The 22,911-nt window shown below is 44.6% G+C and overlaps 1 protein-coding gene and 1 long non-coding RNA gene across 2 annotated transcripts in view; one reads left to right on the top strand and one right to left on the bottom strand.

The window, feature by feature from the left end:
- LOC147572647 (uncharacterized) overlaps positions 1–22,442 on the bottom strand; it is a 78,212-nt gene extending 55,770 nt beyond the window's left edge. The window contains exon 1 of the long non-coding RNA XR_015246306.1: positions 22,341–22,442. This is a non-coding gene — a long non-coding RNA (uncharacterized LOC147572647). The remainder of the gene's footprint in view (positions 1–22,340) is intronic.
- LOC147572648 (uncharacterized) lies at positions 3,406–13,154 on the top strand. The gene is made up of 3 exons (XM_086694550.1): positions 3,406–3,453; positions 9,232–10,383; positions 11,836–13,154. The coding sequence occupies exons 1-3, from the start codon at positions 3,406–3,408 to the stop codon at positions 12,814–12,816; spliced, it is 2,181 nt and encodes a 726-aa protein (XP_086550676.1). The 3' UTR covers positions 12,817–13,154.
- Positions 22,443–22,911: the final 469 nt, after the last annotated feature.

Genomic DNA, 22,911 nt, shown 5'->3' with positions numbered 1-22,911 from the left:
ATTATCATCATTTTAATAGAAATGCAGAAAAAGCATTTGATGAAGTACAACACCATTCATGATAAAAACCCTCAACAAAGTAGATTTAGAGGGAACACACTTCACCATAATAAAGGCCATAGATGAAAAACCTGCAACTAACATCATAGTCACTGGTGAAAAACTGAAACTATTCTTCTAAGGTCAGGAACAAGAAAAGGATGTCCACTCAAAGCACTTTCATTTAACATAGTACTGGAAGACCTAGCCACAGCAATCAGGCAAGAAAAAGGAATAAAATGCATCTAGATTGGTAAAGAAGAATTAAAACTTTCACCATTTCCAGATGAAATGGTGAAAGTTTATTATACATAGAAAATCCTAAAGATTCCACTAAAAAAAATGACTAGAACTGATAAATGAATTCAGTAAGGTCACAGGATACAAAATCAATGTACAGAAATCTGTTGCAGATCTATCTATCTGAAGCAGCAGAAAGATAAATCAAGAAAACAATCCCATTAACAATTGTACCAAAAACAATAAAATACCTGAGAATAAAATTAACCAAAAAGGTGAAAAGGCCTGTACTCTAAAAACTATAAAACACTGATGAAAGAAATTGAAGATGATAAAAACAAATGGAAACATATTCAATGCCCATGGATTGGGAGAACAAATACTGTTAAAATGTCCATACTCCCCAAAGTGGTCCAGAGATTTAATGCAATCCCTAACAATATACCAATAGCACTTTTCACAGAACTAGAACAAACCATTCTAAAATTCGTAGACTCTGAAAAGCCAAAGCAATCTTGGAAAAGAAAAACAAAGCTGGAGGTATCACAATCCCAGATTTCAAAATACACTACAAAGCTGTAGTAATCAAAATAGTATGGTACTGGGGTGACTGGTGGCTCAGTCAGTCAAGCGACTAACTCTTGATCTCGGCTCAGGTCATGATCTCATGGTTCATGAGTTCAAGCTCCATTTGGGGTTCTGTGCTGACAGCTCAGAGCCTGGAGCCTGCTTCAGATTGTGTCTCCCTCTCTCCCTGCCCCTCCCCTGCTCATGTTCGGTCTCTCTGTCAAAAATAAACATAAAACAAGTATGGTACTGGCACAAAAATAGACACATAGATGAATAGACCAGAATAGACAGCCCAGAAATAAACCCACAATTATACGGTCAGTTAATCTAAAACAAAGGAGGCAAGAATATGCAGTGAGAAAAAAATAGTCTCTTCAGCAAATGATGCTGGGAACTGGAAGGCTACATGCAAAAGAGAAAGTAGACCACTTTCTTACACCATACACAAAAATAAACTCAAAATGAATTAAACCCTACATGTGAGACCTGAAACCATAAACATCCGAGAAGAAGGCATAGGCTGTAATTTCCTTGACATCAACTGTGAAACATTTTTCTAGGTATGTCTTCTTTGACAAGGGAAACAAAAGCAAAAATAAACTAGTGGGACTTTATCAAATAAAAAGCTTCTGCACAGAGAAGCAAACAATCAATAAAACTAAAAGCTAACCTACTGAATGGGAGAAGATAATTGCAAATGTCATATCTGATAAATGGTTAGTATCCAAAATATTTAAAGAATTTATAAAACCCAACACCCCAAAAAACAAATAATCCAATTAAAAACGGGCAGAAGATATGAATGGGTATTTTTCCAAAGAAGACATACAGATGTACTCCAATGTTTATTGCAGCATTATTTACAAGAGCCAAGATATGGAAGCAACCCAAGTGTCCATCAATAGATGAATGGATGAATAAGGTGTTTTGTGTGTGTGTGTGTGTTTGTGTGTGTGTGTTAATCAGTCATAAAAAAAAGAAAACTCTTGCCATTTGCAACAACATGGATGGATCTAGAGGGTATAATGCTAAGTGAAATAAGTCAGTCAGAGAAAGACAAACACCATATGACTTTACCCATGTGTGGAATTTAAGAAACAAAACAAAGTAAGAAAAAAATAGACAAACCAAAAAAAAAAGACTCTTAACCATAGAGAATAAATCGTTACCAGAGGGGAGGTGGGTAGGGAGATGGGTAAAACAGGTGAGAGGGATAAAGAGAACACTATTGCAATGAGCACTGAGTAATGTATAGAATTGTTGAATCATTATATTGTACACCTGAAATGAATATAACACTCTATGTTAATTATACAGGAATTTTTTAAAATTCCAGTGTATATATGTATGTCGAATGAGTGGCACCATTCAAGTCCATTATCTTGAAAAATTATCCTTGCATCCCAACAAAGATGCAATTGCCACCTCTTGCCCCCACTCGAAAAAGAAAAGGAATTGCTTCGTATCTATGAAGAAACTAGGCATTCTTAGTATCTAACACAACACAATCTACTGTGTCTTACTTTTGATGATACTCCATTTTTAAATACATTTTTATTAAATTACTTATTTCTTACCATAAAATTAATATGCCTTTGTTTCAAAAATATATAAAGGTAGATTAGCAAAAAGATAAAAATTAAAATTACCCTCAGTAGCATGACTAAGATAGTTACTCTTCAAACAAACATTAAGTGCCCACTATTTACCAGGTATATAACACTGTCTCTCAAGCCTCATCTCCCAAGGTCTCCTTGACTTCCTGCCTACCAGGCATCCTGGCCTTCTTGCTGTTACTTGAACATTTCTAACAGTGACCATTTTCTCTTCATTACACATATGTATGTAAAAATATAAAAAGGTTAACAGCTCTTAGAATATAGTGGCAACTCAATACATGAACACTACCAATAGTATTTATTTTATTACTAAATTATTATTAATTTTTCAGACAAAATGATTCCTTGATTTTATTTGCATTATTTTTGCTTCTTAGTGCAAACTATATTTTCTTATGATTACTAAGCAATTCTTTATTGAATTAGTTGATCATACTTTTACCCATTTGCCTTTTGGTATGTTTAGATTTTTTTATTCATTTGTACATGTTCTTTACTTAATAAATACTGTAATTATTTGACAAATAAATTTCCTTAGCATAATTTTTCTTTTAATATTTTTGTTGTGGGCATTTAAAAATATGTATTCAAAATGATTTTATCTAGTTAAACATTTTTTTCATGTAATCTTCGTCATCACATATTCTTATTCATTTGTTCAAAAAATATTTTTTTAATTATTTTATTTTTTATTTTTTTTAATGTTTATTTATTCTTGAGACAGAGACAGCGTGTGAACAGGGGAGGAGCAGAGAGAGAGGGAGACACAGAATCCAATGCAGGCTCCAGGCTCTGAGCTGTCAGCACAGAGCCCGATGCGGGGCTCCAACTCACGAACTGTGAGATCATGACCTGAGCCGAAGTCGGACGCTTAACCGACTGAGCCACCCAGGCGCCCCTCAAAAAATGTTTTAAGCACAGACCATGAATTGGGTACATGTACCCAATTGGTGTTAGAGATACAGCAGTGAACGGAACAAAGATGGTACTCTCATGACAAATATATTTGAGAAAGAAGAGACAATAAGAAACTAAGTAAATTTTAAAAATTAGGTTATAAAAAATACAGTGAAAAAAACATGACTATATAATGGAGAAAGTAACTGGGGTACAATTTTTGAGTTGATAGCTGAGAATAAAAAAATAAACTCAGTCATACAGAGGAAAACCACTTGGGGTAAATAACAGCAAATGCAAAGGCCTTTGGGCAGCAAAATGTTAGATGCAGTTAAGACACACAAAACCAGTGTGACTTGATCATAGTGAGAAAGAATTTATAGGCCATTGTAAAGAGTTTAGATTTTATTTCAAGAGCAATGAGAAGCTGTTCAGACTTGACAGATGGGACATGATGGTTATCACTGCTTTTAAGACTATATGTTTAAAAACTAAGAATAGTAAAATTGATGTGTGTTCAGCCCAACTGCGTATATGTAGCTACTGGAAGTCATTTAGCAAGAATTCCATAGGTAGGGCAAACTGTAGGGGAAACTGATCAGGACACTATCCCAATCATGCCATCAAGAATCCAGGTTCTTCTTCTCCTTTTTTTTTTTTTTTTTTTTAAAGTTTTCTTATTTTTTAGAGAGAGAGAGAGAGAATGAGAAAGAGATACACAATCCAGCCCCAGGCTCTGAGCTGTCAGCACAGAGCCCTGCGTGGGGCTTAAACTCACGAGAGCTGTGAGATCGTGACCAGGGCAGAAGTCAGACACTTAACTGACTGAGCCAAGCAGGCTCCCCAAGGACCCAGGTTCTTCTTAACGTTCCTTGCTTATATCATAGATATATTGATCTGTACAAGATGGCCCAAGCAGTTCCAGGCACCACACAGCTAGTGACTCCTGCAGTGTCTGCCATAACCATTGCATTTTTAAAAGAGCCTTAAAAATGTAGGTACCTTCTATTTGGAGATTCCACCTTTAGGAAATGACTACAAGAGAAGTAAAGATCATCTAATTTTTAAGGTTGATTTCACAAAAGATAGATTCACCCATTTATTCAGTACAATATTTATTGATCACTAGTAGCACTGTTCTAGTCACTTGGAATATAACCATGAAAAAAAGGAGACACACAGCTATCTTTGTAAACTTGACATATGTGGTGGGGGAGAAAGAGAGTAAAAGAAAAATTCAAGTAAACTATGTACCGCATGAGATGTCGATTAATGCTAATAAACAATATACCTGTGTGAATTGTAAGCCTGTTAACTCTCATGGAGAATATTAAAGGAAAACAATTTTTGTGTGTGTGGAGGAGCAGTTTGGTTTTTAATATAGTCAAATGAAGAGATCTTGTTGGAAAAGTGGGTTTGAGATTTGGGTTCGATTACGAGGTAGAGATAGAGCTTTAGAAGCAAGCAACTCTGAGGCTCTCTTTGAAGTAATTGGAAAGGAAGCATACTCTGAGACATGAGAATACAGTTTCAACAAAGGGAGAAAGAGGCCTTCTGTGAACACTATCTCTGGATAGGAAAGGGATGAGAGAAGGGATAAATTCTTCAGATGTTTGCAAGAGAATCATTGTCCCTAGGGTACAGAGAGATCTTAGTTAAGAAATGAGCATCTGACATTATTCAGCCTGCAACATTCAACCTTAAAGATGTTTACCAATGATAATGAATAGTCAGTAAACAAATATGCATTGCCTTCAGCAAACCCATCTTGTGGCTCCTGTGGTGAAGGTTGTTTTCTTATGTCACTAAAAATGAAGTGAAACATCTGTGAAGGGAGTGGAATTAATATGTTAACAAATTAAAAAAGGAAAACAGCTAAAATCAAAACCCTTGTTTATAGGCTGAGGTTATTTTTTAAAAAATTAATTTTGAGAACAGTTTAAGGTCACAGCAAAATTGAAGCAGAAAGCACAGAGTTCTCATAGACACCCTCTCCTCACACACATACAGCCTCCTCCACCACCAACATCCCCCACCAGATGTTGTACCCTTGTTACAACTGATGAACCTACATTAAGACATCCTTATCACCCACGTCCATAGTTTACATTAGAGTTCACTTTAGGCGATTGAACATTCTATGGGCTTTGATAAATATATAATGAATGACATGTATCCACCTTTGTAGTATTATACAGAATAGTTTCACTGCCCTTAAAATCCTCTGTGCTCTATCTATTCATCTCTACCTCTCCCTTAACCTCTGGCAACCACTACTCTTTCACTGTTGCCAAATTTTGCCTTTTCAGAATAGCATATAATTGGAATCCTAAGTTATGTAACTTTTTTAGATGAGTTTAACTTACTAATATGCATTTAAGTTTTCTCCATGTCTTTTCATGGCTTGATAGCTTACTTCTTTTTAGCACTGAATAATATTCTGTTGACTGGAAGGGAAGTACCTTCCAATTACTGAAGGAAATCTTAGTTCCTCCCAAGTTTTGGCAATTATGAATAAAGCTGCCATAAACATCTGCATGTAGTTGTGGGTGGACATAAGTTTTCAGCTCGATTTGGCAAATATCAAGGAGTGTGATTGCTGGATCATATGGTAAGGGTATGTTTAGTTTTATAGAAACTGTCAACTGTCCTTCAGAGTGTCTGTAACATTTTGCATTCCCACCAGCAATATAACAGTTTCTATCTCCAGATCCTTGCTAGCTCTTCAGTATTGTCAGGGGTGTGGATTTTAGCCATTTTGGTTAAGTGTTCAGTGGTAATCTCGTTGCTTTAATTTGCATTTCTCTGATGGTATACGATGTGGAACATCTTTTCACATGCTTATTGGCCCTCTGAATATCTTCTTTGGTGAGGAATCTGTTCGGGTCTTTTACCCATATTGTGACCTGGTTATTTGTTTTCTTATTATTGACTTTTAAGAGCTCTTTGTGTATTTTGGATAACAGTCCTTTATCAGATGTGTCTTTTAGTAATTATTTTCTCCCAGTCTGTGGCTGTTCTTCTCATTCTCCCCATGGTGTCTTTTGCAGAGAAGTGTTTAATTTTAGTAAAGTCCAGATCATCAATTACTTCTGAGTTCATGGATCATGTCATTATTTAAAAAGTCATTAACAGGGGTGCCTGGGTGGCTCAGTCAGTTAAGCGTCCGATTTCAGCTCAGGTCACGATCTCGCGGTCTGTGAGTTCAAGCCCCGCGTCGGGCTCTGGGGTGATGGCTCAGAGCCTGGAGCCTGCTTCCGATTCTGTGTCTCCCTCTCTCTCTGCCCCTCCTCCATTCATGCTCTGTCTCTCTCTGTCTCAAAAATAAACATTTAAAAAAATTTTAAAAAAAGGTTTTAAAAAAAAGAAAAAGGGGGAGAGGAGGGAAGATGGCGGCGTAGGAGGATGCTGGGCTCACCGCGCGTCCTGCTGAACACTTAGATTATGAAAGGGCGGGCCTACGCCAGCCGACTCCATCTTGTTCTGTGTCCTTCACCTTGACCACACCTCCTCCCCTTGAGTAACCCCCCCCTCACCTGCCTAACAGGACTCGACCCTTCCCCAGGACCCTTCCCCAGCCAATCGGCTGAGGCCATAGCCATTACCTCACCAACTGCCCCCAGGCCCCAATAAAACCTTTGTCCTTTTGAAACTCGCTCTCTTTCCCTGGTATCTCACCGCTGCGTCGGTGCACGTAGGGGATTGAGCTCGAGCTAGCTCGAATAAAGGCTCTTTGCTTTTGCATCGGACTCGGCTCCCTAGTGGTCTTTGGGGATCACGAATTCTGGGCATAACATTTGGGGGCTCGTCCGGGATCCCCAAGAACCCCGAGGGACCCCCGACCCAGAGAGCCTGACTGGCCACGGTTAGTGTCTGTTTGTTCTGTCTTTTCTGTGTGAGCTCATTTCTGGAATTCTGGTAGTGCCCGACGCGGTCTAAGTGGACGCACTGGAGGACCACGGGCCGGGAGTTTCGGAAGACATTCCGATTCTCCCTTCTGGAGGGACGTGGAATCCCCTCAAAGGTCTGAGACGCGGCGGGTCGCTCCCGCTGGTCGGCGTGAGGCCGTCGTCTTTGGAGGGACGTGGAATCCCCTCATCGGTTTTGGAGGGACGTGGAATCCCCTCATCGGTTTTGGAGGGACATGGAATCCCCTCAAAGGTCTAAGCTAGCTTGCAGTTTTGCTTCCATGGAGTTGGAAGACTTTCTAGGGGCCCTCTGTTTGTCTGTTTTTGTGTTTCTCTGTTTTGTTCTGTGGACTTACTGGACGGACATTATGGGACAGACTCAGACTACTCCTCTAAGTATTATGATTGATCACTTTAAGGATGTGAGGGGAAGAGCTAACAACCTCAGTGTGGAAGTCCAAAAGGGTCGGTTGCAGTTTTTTTGTTCTAGCGAGTGGCCAGCTTTCAATGTCGGATGGCCACCAGAGGGGACCTTCGACCTCCCTACCATCCACCGAGTCAGGAGTATCATCTCTCAGCCTAAGGCGGGCCATCTTGATCAGCTCCCTTACATTATCACTTGGCAGGACCTTGTAGAAGACCCACCCTCTTGGCTTAAGCCCTTCCTAACCCTGCTCCCTCCGGAGCCAAAACCCATTCTTGCTTTTCAGGAGACAGAGAAGAGGAAAAGTCTTACCCAGCCTTCAGCACCCCTCTACCCTGTCCTACAGGGGGGTACTGAAGAAGAATTAATTTTTCCTCCCCCGTATAACCCCTCTAGGATGCCGGAAGAACACCATCCTCCCCCTCCAGGGAAGGCAGACGCTGTTCCGAGAGCGGGAGGCGGAAACGCTCCAGGGGGAAGCCCGCCCTTTACCAGACAAAGGGCTCAGAGGGGGCAATCCGCCTTCGCCGCCGACTCCACTATTCTGCCCCTGCGAGCCACCAGACCCCCAGATGCGGAGGGGAATCAGCCCCATCACTATTGGCCTTTCGCCACTAGTGACCTCTACAATTGGAAAGCTCAGAATCCTAAGTTTTCCGAGAAACTGGCAGGGCTTATTGATTTATTAGACTCTGTTCTTTTTACCCATCAGCCCACGTGGGATGATTGCCAGCAGCTTTTGCAGGTCCTGTTCACGACTGAAGAAAGAGAAAGAATCCTCAGTGGGGCCCGGAAACTAGTTCCAGGCGCAGACGGGAATCCCACCACCAACCAGGCTCAGATAGATGCCTCCTTCCCCTTAACTCGGCCCCAGTGGGATTTCAACACGGCAGAAGGTAAGGAGAGACTCCGGGTCTACCGCCAGACTCTAATGGGGGGTCTCCGAATGGCTGCTAGAAAGCCAACCAACTTGGCCAAGGTAGGAAATGTACAACAGGGAAAAGATGAATCTCCGGCTGCCTTTTTAGAACGGATCATGGAGGCATTCCGTACCTACACCCCCATGGATCCAGAGGCTCCGGAAAGCAAGGCAGCTGTTCTCATGGCCTTTGTAAACCAATCGGCCATAGACATTAGGAGAAAATTACAGAAAATAGATAGACTAGGAGAAAAAAGTCTGCAGGACTTACTGGTGGTAGCCGAAAAGGTATATAATAACCGGGAGCCTCCTGAGGACAAGCAGGCTCGCGCCATGGCGGCTGCCAGCAGTAAGCAGACTCGAGACCTGGCCAGAATACTACTAGCTACCATTGCTGACTTCCCCGAGGAACGAGACCGCCATCTCCGGCAGCTGGCAGACGACACAAGAAAAGGTAAAAGCACCAAGGGGGGGAAGCAGAGGCTGCAGAAGGATCAGTGCGCATACTGCAAGGAGATAGGGCATTGGGCCCGAGATTGTCCAAAAACAGCTGGCAGGAAGGGAAGCAAGACTGATCGAGTAAAAGTCCTAGAGCTGGATGAACTAAGTGGTTAGGGGAGTCAGGGTTCGGATCCTCTCCCCGAACCCAGGGTAACTCTTAAAGTGGAGGGGACCCCTATTGACTTCCTTGTCGACACCGGAGCACAACATTCGGTCCTCCGCACCCCACAAGGAAAACTAGCCAGCAAGAAGTCCTGGGTACAAGGGGCAACTGGTATGAGCCAATATTCATGGACTACCCGAAGAACAGTAGATTTGGGAACGGGCCAGGTATCCCACTCCTTTATGGTAATACCAGAATGCCCCTACCCACTGTTAGGACGGGACTTACTGACCAAGATTGGAGTTCAGATAACTTTCAGACAAGGGGGGCCTCAGGTCACCGATGGCAAGGGCCACCCCATCCAGGTCCTGACCACGAAACTGGAGGATGAACACCTCCTCCACCAGGAGGCGCTCCCGAGAGAGGATAATATAGACAGATGGCTACGAGAATTCCCCTCGGTTTGGGCAGAGACAGGGGGGATGGGACTAGCCGCTCACAGGACCCCAGTCCTGGTAGAGCTCAAGCCAGGAGAGAGTCCGGTAAGGATCAAACAATACCCCATGTCTCAGGAGGCCCGGAAGGGGATCCAGCCACACATCCGGAGACTACGAAGCCTAGGGGTACTAGTTCCTTGCCAGTCTGCCTGGAACACCCCCTTACTGCCGGTCAAAAAGCCTCACACAAATGACTACCAACCGGTACAAGACCTCCGGGAAGTAAATAAGAGGGTCGCGGACATACACCCAACTGTTCCCAACCCATATACTCTCTTGAGCTCCTTAGCGCCCTCCAGGGTCTGGTATACTGTACTAGATTTAAAGGACGCCTTCTTCAGTCTGCCGCTGGCACCCCAGAGCCAACCCTTCTTCGCCTTCGAGTGGCATGATCCAGAGGAGGGCTCCAGTGGGCAACTCACCTGGACACGGCTACCTCAGGGATTCAAAAATTCACCCACCATCTTCGACGAGGCACTACACGAGGACCTGGGTGAGTACAGAAGGGAGCACCCTGGCCTCACCCTTCTACAGTATGTAGATGACATCCTGATTGCTGCGGACACGGCCAAAGACTGTGAGCGAGGGACCCAGGACCTGCTGGCTACCCTGGGGGCCTTAGGATACCGGGCATCCGCGAAGAAGGCTCAGATATGCAGGAAGAGGGTAAGTTACCTGGGATATATCCTGGAGGGCGGACAGCGGCGGTTATCAGAAGCCAGAAAAGAAACTGTCCTAAAGATCCCTACTCCCACCTCCCGAAGAGAAGTGAGGGAATTCCTAGGATCAGCCGGCTACTGCCGCCTCTGGGTTCCAGGTTTTGCTGAGATCGCCAGGCCCCTATATGAAGCTACCAAAGAGGGGAAAACATTTAAATGGGCTGAAAAAGAAGAAACTGCCTTTAATCAGTTAAAAAAGGCCCTCCTAAGTGCCCCAGCCCTGGGCCTACCAGACATTACAAAGCCCTTCCACCTCTTTGTAGACGAACATAAGGGAATAGCAAAAGGGGTTCTAACTCAAGCCTTAGGCCCCTGGAACCGTCCAGTGGCTTTCCTGTCTAAGACACTAGACCCAGTGGCTGCCGGCTGGCCGCCATGCCTAAGAATTATTGCGGCGACAGCACTCCTAGTCAAGGATGCAGACAAGCTGACCCTAGGACAGGAGATCTGGATCACGACCCCACACGCCATTGAAGGGGTCCTGAAACAGCCTCCGGATAGATGGATGAGCAATACACGTATGACTCATTACCAGAGCCTCCTACTCAACCCTCCACGAGTGCGGTTCCACCCCAGTGCAGCCCTCAATCCTGCAACCCTGCTGCCCGACCATGACCTAGGTGCTCCATTACATGACTGTGCGGGAATCCTGGAACAAGTACATGGATTCCGGACGGACCTGACCGACCGGCCCCTCCCCGATGCTGAGGCTACTTGGTTCACTGATGGCAGCAGCTTTGTGCGAGACGGACACAGGTATGCGGGTGCAGCGGTGGTCATTGAAACGGACACCGTATGGGCGGAGGCTCTACCCTCTGGAACGTCAGCCCAGCGAGCAGAGCTCATAGCCCTCACCAAGGCGCTGATGCTGGGAGCTGGAAAACGGCTTAACATCTACACAGACAGCCGTTATGCATTTGCCACAGCTCATATTCATGGGGCAATTTATCAGGAGAGGGGGTTACTGACGGCAGAAGGACGGACTATAAAAAATAAGCAGGAGATACTTAACCTGCTTACAGCCTTATGGCTTCCTGCCAAGCTAGCCATTATCCACTGCCAAGGGCACCAAAAAGCTGATAACCCAGTAGCTAGAGGTAATCGAAAGGCTGACCAGGCAGCCAAGGCAGTAGCCCTTACTCCAGTCCCCACCATGACCATACAACTACCAGACCCAGGAGACCCAGTTTTACCAGACCAGCCCAAATACTCCCAGGAGGAGTTACAGCAGATCAAGAAACTCCCTATGGCCCAGGAGATAAAGGGATGGTGGTATACACATAACAAGGAGCTCGTGTTGCCAGACCAGCTCGGAGTCTCAATATTAGAGCACATGCATCGGTCTACTCACATGGGGGCCCGAAAATTAAAAGACTTAATCCGACATGCTGGAATTAAGATTCACCAACAGGACACCAAAATAGAGCAAGTTGTATCTGCCTGCAAGACCTGCCAACTCACCAACGCGAGGGCCACATCAAATAAAAAAGGAACCAGGCTCAGAGGCACCAGACCGGGAGCCCAATGGGAAGTTGACTTCACTGAAGTCAAACCAGGAAAATATGGTTTTAAATATCTTTTAGTATTTACAGACACCTTCTCTGGCTGGGTGGAGGCATACCCAACCAAGCATGAAACGGCTCAGACGGTGGCTAAGAAGCTACTAGAAGACATCTTACCCAGGTATGGTTTTCCTGCCATGGTAGGATCAGACAATGGACCAGCTTTTATCTCGCAGGTAACACAGGCAGTAGCCAAGGCGGTGGGGGCAAACTGGAAATTACATTGTGCTTATAGGCCCCAGAGCTCAGGACAGGTAGAAAGAATGAATAGAACCCTAAAAGAGACCCTTACCAAATTAACCATGGAGACTGGCGGGGACTGGGTGACTCTCCTACCGTACGCCCTTTACCGGGTTAGAAACACTCCTTACACTCTGGGTTTTACTCCCTATGAGATTATGTTTGGCAGGCCACCCCCTGTTATTCCCAGCCTTCGAGCTGAACTTATTGCTGAGTTTAAAGATCAAGAACTTTTTCTTTCCTTGAGCGGGCTCCAGAGGGCGCACAAGGACATTTGGCCGTGCCTCCGTGCCATCTACGAGGCTGGCCCGATCCCGACACCTCATCAATACAGGCCAGGAGACTGGGTCTACGTCAAGAGGCACCACCGAGAGACTCTCGAGCCGCGCTGGAAGGGACCCTACATCGTGGTGTTGACAACCCCCACCGCTCTCAAGGTAGACGGCATCGCGACCTGGGTCCATCACACCCACGCTCAGCCAGCGGACCCCTCCTCGATCCGGAAGGACGTTGTCACGCGATGGGCCATCAGTTGGGACCAACACAACCGGCTCAAGCTCAAGCTACAGCGCATTTGACCTACCTAATATTGGTAACTCTGTTAACTCTGCTTGTCATTGCTCATGCTGCCGGGAATCCCCACGCCCCCCAAAACATCACCTGGCAGATCATAGACACCAGCTCGGGGACAATACTTAATCAGACGTCCCAGAGCCACCCCAGGGACACTTAGTTCCCCAGAACTTTGCGTAAACCTCCAAACTCTGTTCCCCTTGTCACCATAAATGCAGCCGGTCCCATGATTGGGTCCCTAAGCTACATGACAAAGGGGGAATGAAAGGGCGGGCCTACGCCAGCCGACTCCATCTTGTTCTGTGTCCTTCACCTTGACCACACCTCCTCCCCTTGAGTAACCCCCCCCCTCACCTGCCTAACAGGACTCGACCCTTCCCCAGGACCCTTCCCCAGCCAATCAGCTGAGGCCATAGCCATTACCTCACCAACTGCCCCCAGGCCCCAATAAAACCTTTGTCCTTTTGAAACTCGCTCTCTTTCCCTGGTATCTCACCGCTGCGTCGGTGCACGTAGGGGATTGAGCTCGAGCTAGCTCGAATAAAGGCTCTTTGCTTTTGCATCGGACTTGGCTCCCTAGTGGTCTTTGGGGATCACGAATTCTGGGCATAACAATTCCACCTACACCTGCCTAAATAACCCAGAAAACCGCCAGAGGATTAGCAGAACGGAGTCGCCGGAGCCAAGCGCAGACAAGAGGCCCACGGAAGAGTGTAGGAAGGGCGGCGAGGCGGTGCGCGCTCCACGGACTGGCGGGAGGGAGCCGGGGCAGAGGGGCGGCTCGCCGGCCAAGCAGAGCCCCCAAGTCTGGCTTGCAAAAAGCGGAGGGGCCTGACGGACTGTGTTCCGACAGCAAGCGCGACTTAGCGTCTGGGAGGTCATAAGTTAACAGCTCTGCTCAGAAAGCGGGAAGGCTGGAGGACAAAGGGAAGGAGAGCTGCCAGTGTGCAAGTAGCCCAGACAGGCCACCCCACCCCACAGTGAATCCCGCCCCTAGGAGAGGGGAAGAGAAGGCACACACCAGTCTGACTGTGGACACAGCGGTGGGCTGGGGGCAGACATCAGGTCTGACTGCGGCTCCGCCCACCAACTCCAGTTATACACCACAGCACAGGGGAAGTGCCCTGCAGGTCCTCACCACGCCAGGGGCTATCCAAAATGACCAAGCGGAAGAATTCCCCTCAGAAGAATCTCCAGGAAATAACAACAGCTAATGAGCTGATCAAAAAGGATTTAAATAATATAACAGAAAGTGAATTTAGAATAATAGTCATAAAATTAATCGCTGGGCTTGAAAACAGTATAGCTGACAGCAGAGAATCTCTTGCTACAGAGATCAAGGGACTAAGGAACAGTCACGAGGAGCTGAAAAACGCTTTAAACGAAATGCATAACAAAATGGAAACCACCAGGCCTCGGATTGAAGAGGCAGAGGAGAGAATAGGTGAACTAGAAGATAAAGTTATGGAAAAGAGGAAGCTGAGAAAAAGAGAGATAAAAAAATCCAGGAGTATGAGGGGAAAATTAGAGAACTAAGTGATACACTAAAAAGAAATAATATACGCATCATTGGTATCCCAGAGGAGGAAGAGAGAGGGAAAGGTGCTGAAGGGGTACTTGAAGAAATAATAGCTGAGAACTTCCCTGAACTGGGGAAGGAAAAAGGCATTGAAATCCAAGAGGCACAGAGAACTCCCTTCAGACGTAACTTGAATCGATCTTCTGCACGACATATCATAGTGAAACTGGCAAAATACAAGGATAAAGACAAAATTCTGAAAGCAGCAAGGGGTAAACGTGCCCTCACATATAAAGGGAGACCTATAAGACTCGTGACTGATCTCTCTTTTGAATCTTGGCAGGCCAGAAAGAATTGGCACGAGATTTTCAGTGTGCTACACAGAAAAAATATGCAGCTGAGAATCCTTTATCCAGCAAGTCTGTCATTTAGAATAGAAGGAGAGATAAAGGTCTTCCCAAACAAACAAAAACTGAAGGAATTTGTCACCACTAAACCAGCCCTACAAGAGATCCTAAGGGGGACCCTGTGAGACAAAGTACCAGAGACATCACAACAAGCATAAAACATACAGACATCACAATGACTCTAAACCCATATCTTTCTATAATAACACTGAATGTAAATGGATTAAATGCGCCAACCAAAAGACATAGGGTATCAGAATGGATAAAAAAACAAGACCCATCTATTTGCTGTCTACAAGAGACTCATTTTAGACCTGAGGACACCTTTAGATTGAGAGTGAGGGGATGGAGAACTATTTATCATGCTACTGGAAGCCAAAAGAAAGCTGGAGTAGCCATACTTCTATCAGACAAACTAGACTTTAAATTAAAGGCTGTAACAAGAGATGAAGAAGGACATTATATAATAGTGACAGGGTCTATCCATCAGGAAGAGCTAACAATTATAAATGTCTATGCGCAGAATACCGGAGCGCCCAAATATATAAAACAATTACTCATAAACATAAGCAACCTTATTGAGAACAATGTGGTAATTGCAGGGGACTTTAACACCCCACTTACAGAAATGGATAGATCATCTAGACGCACGGTCAATAAAGAAACAAGGGCCCTGAATGAGACATTGGATCAGATGGACTTGACAGATATATTTAGAACTCTGCATCCCAAAGCAACAGAATATACTTTCTTCTCGAGTGCACATGGAACATTCTCCAAGATAGATCATATACTGGGTCACAAAACAGCCCTTCATAAGTTTACAAGAATTGAAATCATACCATGCATCCTTTCAGACCACAATGCTATGAAGCTTGAAATGAACCACAGAAAAAAGTCTGGAAAACCTCCAAAAGCATGGAGGTTAAAGAACACCCTACTAACGAATGAGTGGGTCAACCAGGCAATTAGAGAAGAAATTAAAAAATATATGGAAACAAACGAAAATGAAAATACAACAATCCAAACGCTTTGGGACGCAGCGAAGGCAGTCCTGAGAGGAAAATACATTGCAATCCAGGCTTATCTCAAGAAACAAGAAAAATCCCAAATACAAAATCTAACAGCACACCTAAAGGAAATAGAAGCAGAACAGCAAAGGCAGCCTAAACCCAGCAGAAGAAGAGAAATAATAAAGATCAGAGCAGAAATAAACAATATAGAATCTAAAAAAACTGTAGAGCAGATCAACGAAACCAAGAGTTGGTTTTTTGAAAAAATAAACAAAATTGACAAACCTCTAGCCAGGCTTCTCAAAAAGAAAAGGGAGATGACCCAAATAGATAAAATCATGAATGAAAATGGAATTATTACAACCAATCCCTCAGAGATACAAACAATTATCAGGGAATACTATGAAAAATTATATGCCAACAAATTGGACAACCTGGAAGAAATGGACAAATTCCTGAACACCCACACTCTTCCAAAACTCAATCAGGAGGAAATAGAAAGCTTGAACAGACCCATCACCAGCGAAGAAATTGAATCGGTTATCAAAAATCTCCCAACAAATAAGAGTCCAGGACCAGATGGCTTCCCAGGGGAGTTCTACCAGACGTTTAAAGCAGAGATAATACCTATCCTTCTCAAGCTATTCCAAGAAATAGAAAGGGAAGGAAAACTTCCAGACTCATTCTATGAAGCCAGTATTACTTTGATTCCTAAACCAGACAGAGACCCAGTAAAAAAAGAGAACTACAGGCCAATATTCCTGATGAATATGGATGCAAAAATTCTCAATAAGATACTAGCAAATCGAATTCAACGGCATATAAAAAGAATTATTCACCATGATCAAGTGGGATTCATTCCTGGGATGCAGGGCTGGTTCAACATTCGCAAATGAATCAACGTGATACATCACATTAACAAAAAAAAAGAGAAGAACCATATGATACTGTCAATCGATGCAGAAAAGGCCTTTGACAAAATCCAGCACCCTTTCTTAATAAAGACCCTTGAGAAAGTCGGGATAGAAGGAACATACTTAAAGATCATAAAAGCCATTTATGAAAAGCCCACAGCTAACATCATCCTCAATGGGGAAAAACTGAGAGCTTTTTCCCTGAGATCAGGAACACAACAGGGATGCCCACTCTCACCACTGTTGTTTAACATAGTGCTGGAAGTTCTAGCATCAGCAATCAGACAACAAAAGGAAATCAAAGGCGTCAAAATTGGCAAAGATGAAGTCAAGCTTTCGCTTTTTGCAGATGACATGATATTATACATGGAAAATCCAATAGACTCCACCAAAAGTCTGCTAGAACTGATCCATGAATTCAGCAAAGTTGCAGGATACAAAATCAATGTACAGAAATCAGTTGCATTCTTATACACTAATAATGACGCAACAGAAAGACAAATAAAGAAACTGATCCCATTCACAATTGCACCAAGAAGCATAAAATACCTAGGAATAAATCTAACCAAAGATGTAAAGGATCTGTATGCTGAAAACTATAGAAAGCTTATGAAGGTAATTGAAGAAGATTTAAAGAAATGGAAAGACATTCCCTGCTCATGGATTGGAAGAATAAATATTGTCAAAATGTCAATACTACCCAAAGCTATCTACATATTCAATGCAATCCCAATCAAAATTGCACCAGCATTCTTCTCGAAACTAGTACAAGCAATCCCAAAATTCATATGGAACCACAAAAGGCCCCGAATAGCCAAAGTAATTTTGAAGAAGAAGACCAAAGCAGGAGGCATCACAATCCCAGACTTTAGCCTCTACTACAAAGCTGTCATCATCAAGACAGCATGGTATTGGCACAAAAACAGACACCTAGACCAATGGAATAGAATAGAAACCCCAGAACTAGACCCACAAACATATGGCCAACTCATCTTTGACAAAGCAGGGAAGAACATCCATTGGAAAAAAGACAGTCTCTTTAACAAATGGTGCTGGGAGAACTGGACAGCAACATGCAGAAGGTTGAAACTAGACCACTTTCTCACACCATTCACAAAAATAAACTCAAAATGGATAAAGGACCTGAATGTGAGACAGGAAACCATCAAAACCTTAGAGGAGAAAGCAGGAAAAGACCTCTCTGACCTCAGCCGTAGCAATCTCTTACTCGACACATCTCCAAAGGCAAGGGAATTAAAAGCAAAAGTGAATTACTGGGACCTTATGAAGATCAAAAGCTTCTGCACAGCAAAGGAAACAACCAACAAAACTAAAAGGCAACCAACGGAATGGGAAAAGATATTTGCAAATGACATATCGGACAAAGGGCTAGTATCCAAAATCTATAAAGAGCTCACCAAACTCCACACCCAAAAAGCAAATAACCCAGTGAAGAAATGGGCAGAAAACATGAATAGACACTTCTCTAAAGAAGACATCCGGATGGCCAACAGGCACATGAAAAGATGTTCAGCGTCGCTCCTCATCAGGGAAATACAAATCAAAACCACACTCAGGTATCACCTCACGCCAGTCAGAGTGGCCAAAATGAACAAATCAGGAGACTATAGATGCTGGAGAGGATGTGGAGAAACGGGAACCCTCTTGCACTGTTGGTGGGAATGCAAATTGGTGCAGCCGCTCTGGAAAGCAGTGTGGAGGTTCCTCAGAAAATTAAAAATAGACCTACCCTATGACCCAGCAATAGCACTGCTAGGAATTTATCCAAGGGACACAGGAGTACTGATGCATAGGGGCACTTGTACCCCAATGTTCATAGCAGCACTCTCAACAATAGCCAAATTATGGAAAGAGCCTAAATGTCCATCAACTGATGAATGGATAAAGAAATTGTGGTTTATATACACAATGGAATACTACGTGGCAATGAGAAAAAAATGAAATATGGCCTTTTGTAGCAACGTGGATGGAACTGGAGAGTGTGATGCTAAGTGAAATAAGCCATACAGAGAAAGACAGATACCATATGGTTTCACTCTTATGTGGATCCTGAGAAACTTAACAGGAACCCATGGGGGAGGGGAAGGAAAAAAAAAAAAAGAGGTTAGAGTGGGAGAGAGCCAAAGCATAAGAGACTGTTGAGAACTGAGAACAAACTAAGCGTTGATGGGGGGTGGGAGGGAGGAGAGGGTGGGTAATGGGTATTGAGGAGGGCACCTTTTGGGATGAGCACTGGGTGTTGTATGGAAACCAATTTGACAATAAATTTCATATATAAATAAAAAAAATAAAAAAAATAAAAAATAAAAAATAAATAAAATAAAAAAATAAGAAAAAAAAAACATTGTTTCTGTTTCTTTCTCTCTGCTCCTTCATATATTCCCATTTTGCATATATTACATTTATTTTTGCAGGTGTCTCACACTTCTTGGATATTGGGGTTTTTTTCAGTATTTTTTTCTCTTTGCTTTTCAGTTTTGAAAACATCTATGACATATCCTCAAGCTCAGAGATTCTTTCTCAGCCATGTCCAGTCTACCAATAAGCCCATCAAAGTCATTCTTCATTTTTGTTGCAGTGTTTTTGATCTCTAGTATTTTTTTTGATTCTTTCTTAGAATTTCCATCTCTCTGCTTATATTGTCTATTTCTGCATATTGTCTATTTTTTAGAAAAAATTTTTTAATGTTTATTTATTTTTGAGAGAGCAAGAGAGACAGAGCATGAACAGGGGAGGGGCAGAGAAAGAGGGAGACACAGAATCCGAAGCAGGCTCCAGGCTTTGAGCTGTCAGCATAGAGTCCAGTGTGGGGCTTGAACTCACAGACCATGAGATCACGACCCGAGCAGAAGTCGGACGCTCAACTAACTGAGCCACCCAGGCGCCTCTACTTTTTTTTATTAGCAACCTTAGTGTATTCATCACAGTTGTTCAAATTAAGAGTCTGATATTTCCAAGAGTCTGATATTTCTGTTATCTGAGTCTGAGTCTCAAATTAAGAGTCTGATATTTCCAAGAGTCTGATATTTCTGTTATCTGAGTCTGGTTCAGATGCTTATTCTGTCTCCTCAAACTGTGTTTTTTGCCTTTCAGTATACCTCATAATTTTTTGTTAACGGCTTTATAGTGTGTATCAGGTGAAAGGAACTCTGGTATATGTCAGGGTCAGGCGGGGTAAAGATAAGAGTCAGAGGCTAAAAAATTTTATGGGCGCCCGAGCGGCTCAGTCGGTTAAACGGCCGACTTCGGCTCAGGTCATGATCTCGTGCTCGAGCCCCGCGTCAGGCTCTGTGCTGACAGCTCAGAGCCTGGAGCCTGTTTCAGATTCTGTGTCTCCCTCTCTCTGATCCTCTCCCATTCATGCTCTGTCTCTCTCTGTCGCAAAAATAAATAAACGTTAAAAAAAAAATTAAAAAAAAATTTTAGCAGTCAAAGGCTTTATCGGGAACTAGGGTCTCAGGCGAGGTTCCGTGACTCAGGGAGAGAGAGAGAGAGAGAGAGAGAGAGAGAGAGAGAGAGAGAGAAAGAGAAGTCAGGGAAGTCGCGCCCAGGTGTGGTGGGGTGGGGTTTTTAAGCTGCAGCGGTTCTGGGTTTAGGTCCAGGTGGGCCTTTTTCGCATCAGGTGGTGCTGTCGCTCGGTGATTGGTTGACCTCCAATTCGTTCTGGCAGCTACTAGGGGCTTTTCGTTGGGTTGCGCTGGCAAGATGGCTGTCCCCTCTACTGTGGTTCCAAGGACATCCTAACATTCCAACCTCTTTTTGGTGATAATGGGCGACGAATCTGATCTGGCTGCTTCCTGCGGATGTAAGGGCGACGTCATGGTATGTGGGGTCTGAGGTTGGAATGCGGGAATATGGCCGGACCACCATCTGGTGAAATGCAACCTGGGAAACTTCATGAATTCGTTTTTGTACGAAACAGAGAAAACAAGGTAAGAGCATAAGTATTATACAGGTCTGGGGGAGAATTGGAGAGATATTTCAGGATTTTCAATAAAGAGCAGGTGGAACAATTGTGTGCATGATGGGGAGAGGAGCACCAGGGCCTTATGTGTAAGGAGATCAGACAGACGGTGCAATGAGAGTACCCTTAGGGGGCAGTGTAGGGTAAGTTTGAGTGCCTCTTTGGTTAGGGTGGCAGCTGATGCAAGTGCTCTGAGGCAGGGTTGCCACCCCTTGATAGTAGGGTCCAGTTGTTTAGAGAGGTAGGCGACAGCTTGTAACTTGGGGCCACATGGTTGGGCTAGGAGCCCTGTCGTAATTCCAGCCCTTTCATCTGTGTGTAAGAGGAAAGGCTTTGAAACACTGGGGAGGGAAAGGACCGGTTGAGTGACTAGACATGTGACCAGCCATTGGAAGACCCTTGCTACCGATCCCAGGCTAGAGAGTGGGCCTTGAGGGGTTTCTTTAGCTGCTTTGTATAGGGGGGCTGCGTGTACAGCAAAGTTAGGGATCCAGTGCCGGAAGAAGCCCACTAAACCCAGGAAGGAGAGGATTTCGTCTGCATTAGTAGGTGGGGACAGGGTCTGGAGGGCTTGGAGACAGTCTTGGGTTAGGGCCTTGGTGGTAGGTGTGAGTGAGACTCCCAGGAATGTGACTGTGCTAGTACAGATTTGGGCTTCGTGTGGGGAGACTCGATACCCCAGGTTAGCCAGGAAGTTTAGGATATGGATTGTATCTTGTTTGGTGTGGTTGAAAGAGGTTCCACATACTAGAAGGTCATCTCCGTATTGTAGTAGAGTCCAGTGACTAGAGAGTGGGGATTTGAGGAGATCCCTGGCCAAGTCTTGCCCAAAGAGATGGGGACTATCACAGAACCCCTGGGGAAGTACCGTCCATGTGAGTTGGCAGGCCAAAGAGGTGACTGGATCTTGCCATGTGAAGGCGAAGAGGAATTGGGATTCAGGATGTAGGGGAATAGTGAAAAAGGCATCTTTGAGATCAAGGCATCTTTGAGATGGGTTGTGGATGGGGGAATTTGGGAGAAGAGGGTGTATGGGTTGGGCACTACTGGGTGGATAGGGATTACCACTTCATTGATTATTTGGAGGTCTTGTACTAGTCTATATGAGCCATTAGGCTTTTTTACAGGCAAGGTCAGGGTGTTGCTGGGGGAGTGACATGGGATTAGGAGGCCTTCCTTGAGTAGGCGATTGGTGATGGGCTTTAGGCCTAGTCGGTGGGTGTGGGAGATTGGGTATTGGGGTCTAGATGGGAATTGCGATGGATTTTTGAGTTTAATGAGGACAGGTTGGCGGTGGGTGGCAATCATCGGGGTGGATGTATCCCATACAATTGGGTTTACTGGGAGGTCTGGGTGTGGGTTAAGGTTGTGGTCTGTGTTGTCTGTGATAACAGTCAGTAGGAGATGAGTGGGGGAGGGAGAGGGGCAGATAGCTGGTGGGTGTATAGAGGCTCCTAATTTATTGAGGATGTCTTGGCCCAACAGGGGGACGGGGCAGGTGGGGATGACTAGGAAGGAGTGGGAGAAGTGGAAGCCATCCAGGCAGCAGGTGAGTACCGGTGTGCATGGGGGAATGGAGGGGGTGCCGTTTATACCCATGACCGAAATGGAGGACGGTGTGGTGGGGCCGGAATAGCTCAGCAGGATGGAATAGGTAGCCCCCATGTCCAACAGAAAGGAGATGGACTTACCCGCTACCTGGAGTTTTACCCTGGGCTCAACGTGGGTCACCGGAGTTACTGAGTCTAGGCCTCATCAGTCGTCATCCTCCATCTCCAGCAGTTGGAAGGCAGAGTCCAAATGGGGTGTAGCCTCTCCACATGGAGGCATCACGAGTCTGTCGTCCCTTGGGTTAGGACAATCGGATCTCCAATGGCCCATTTGTTGGCACAATGGTCATGGACTGGTAGGCTTTCGGGATGGGGACACTGATGAGACCAATGGCCTTCTTGGCCACATTTAAAGCAAGGCCCCGGAGGGGGCCATGGTCCAGAGGGCTTTATTGTGACTGGCCTCAGGGCAGCTACCAAGGCTTGGGTCTGTAATTGTACCTTTTGTTGGAGATGGGCCTGTCGCCGTTTTTCTTGAGCTTCCTCTTAGCCATTAAAAACTTTAAAAGCCATCTTTACCAGGTCAGCCATAGGGGTTTGAGGACCATCTTTGGCCTTTTTTAGTTTTTTTTGAATATCAGGGGCTGATTGGGAAATAAAATAGGTGGCCAATACTGTGGCCCCGGCAGGGGTGGTAGGCTCTAGTCTGGTA

This window comes from Puma concolor, chromosome E4, assembly GCF_028749965.1.
Source record: "Puma concolor isolate L17-30 chromosome E4, mPumCon1.1.hap2, whole genome shotgun sequence".
In the NCBI taxonomy this organism is placed as follows: domain Eukaryota; kingdom Metazoa; phylum Chordata; class Mammalia; order Carnivora; family Felidae; genus Puma; species Puma concolor.
The sequence above is the reverse complement of the archived record's forward strand: the minus strand, read 5'-3'. Positions and strand labels throughout refer to the sequence as shown.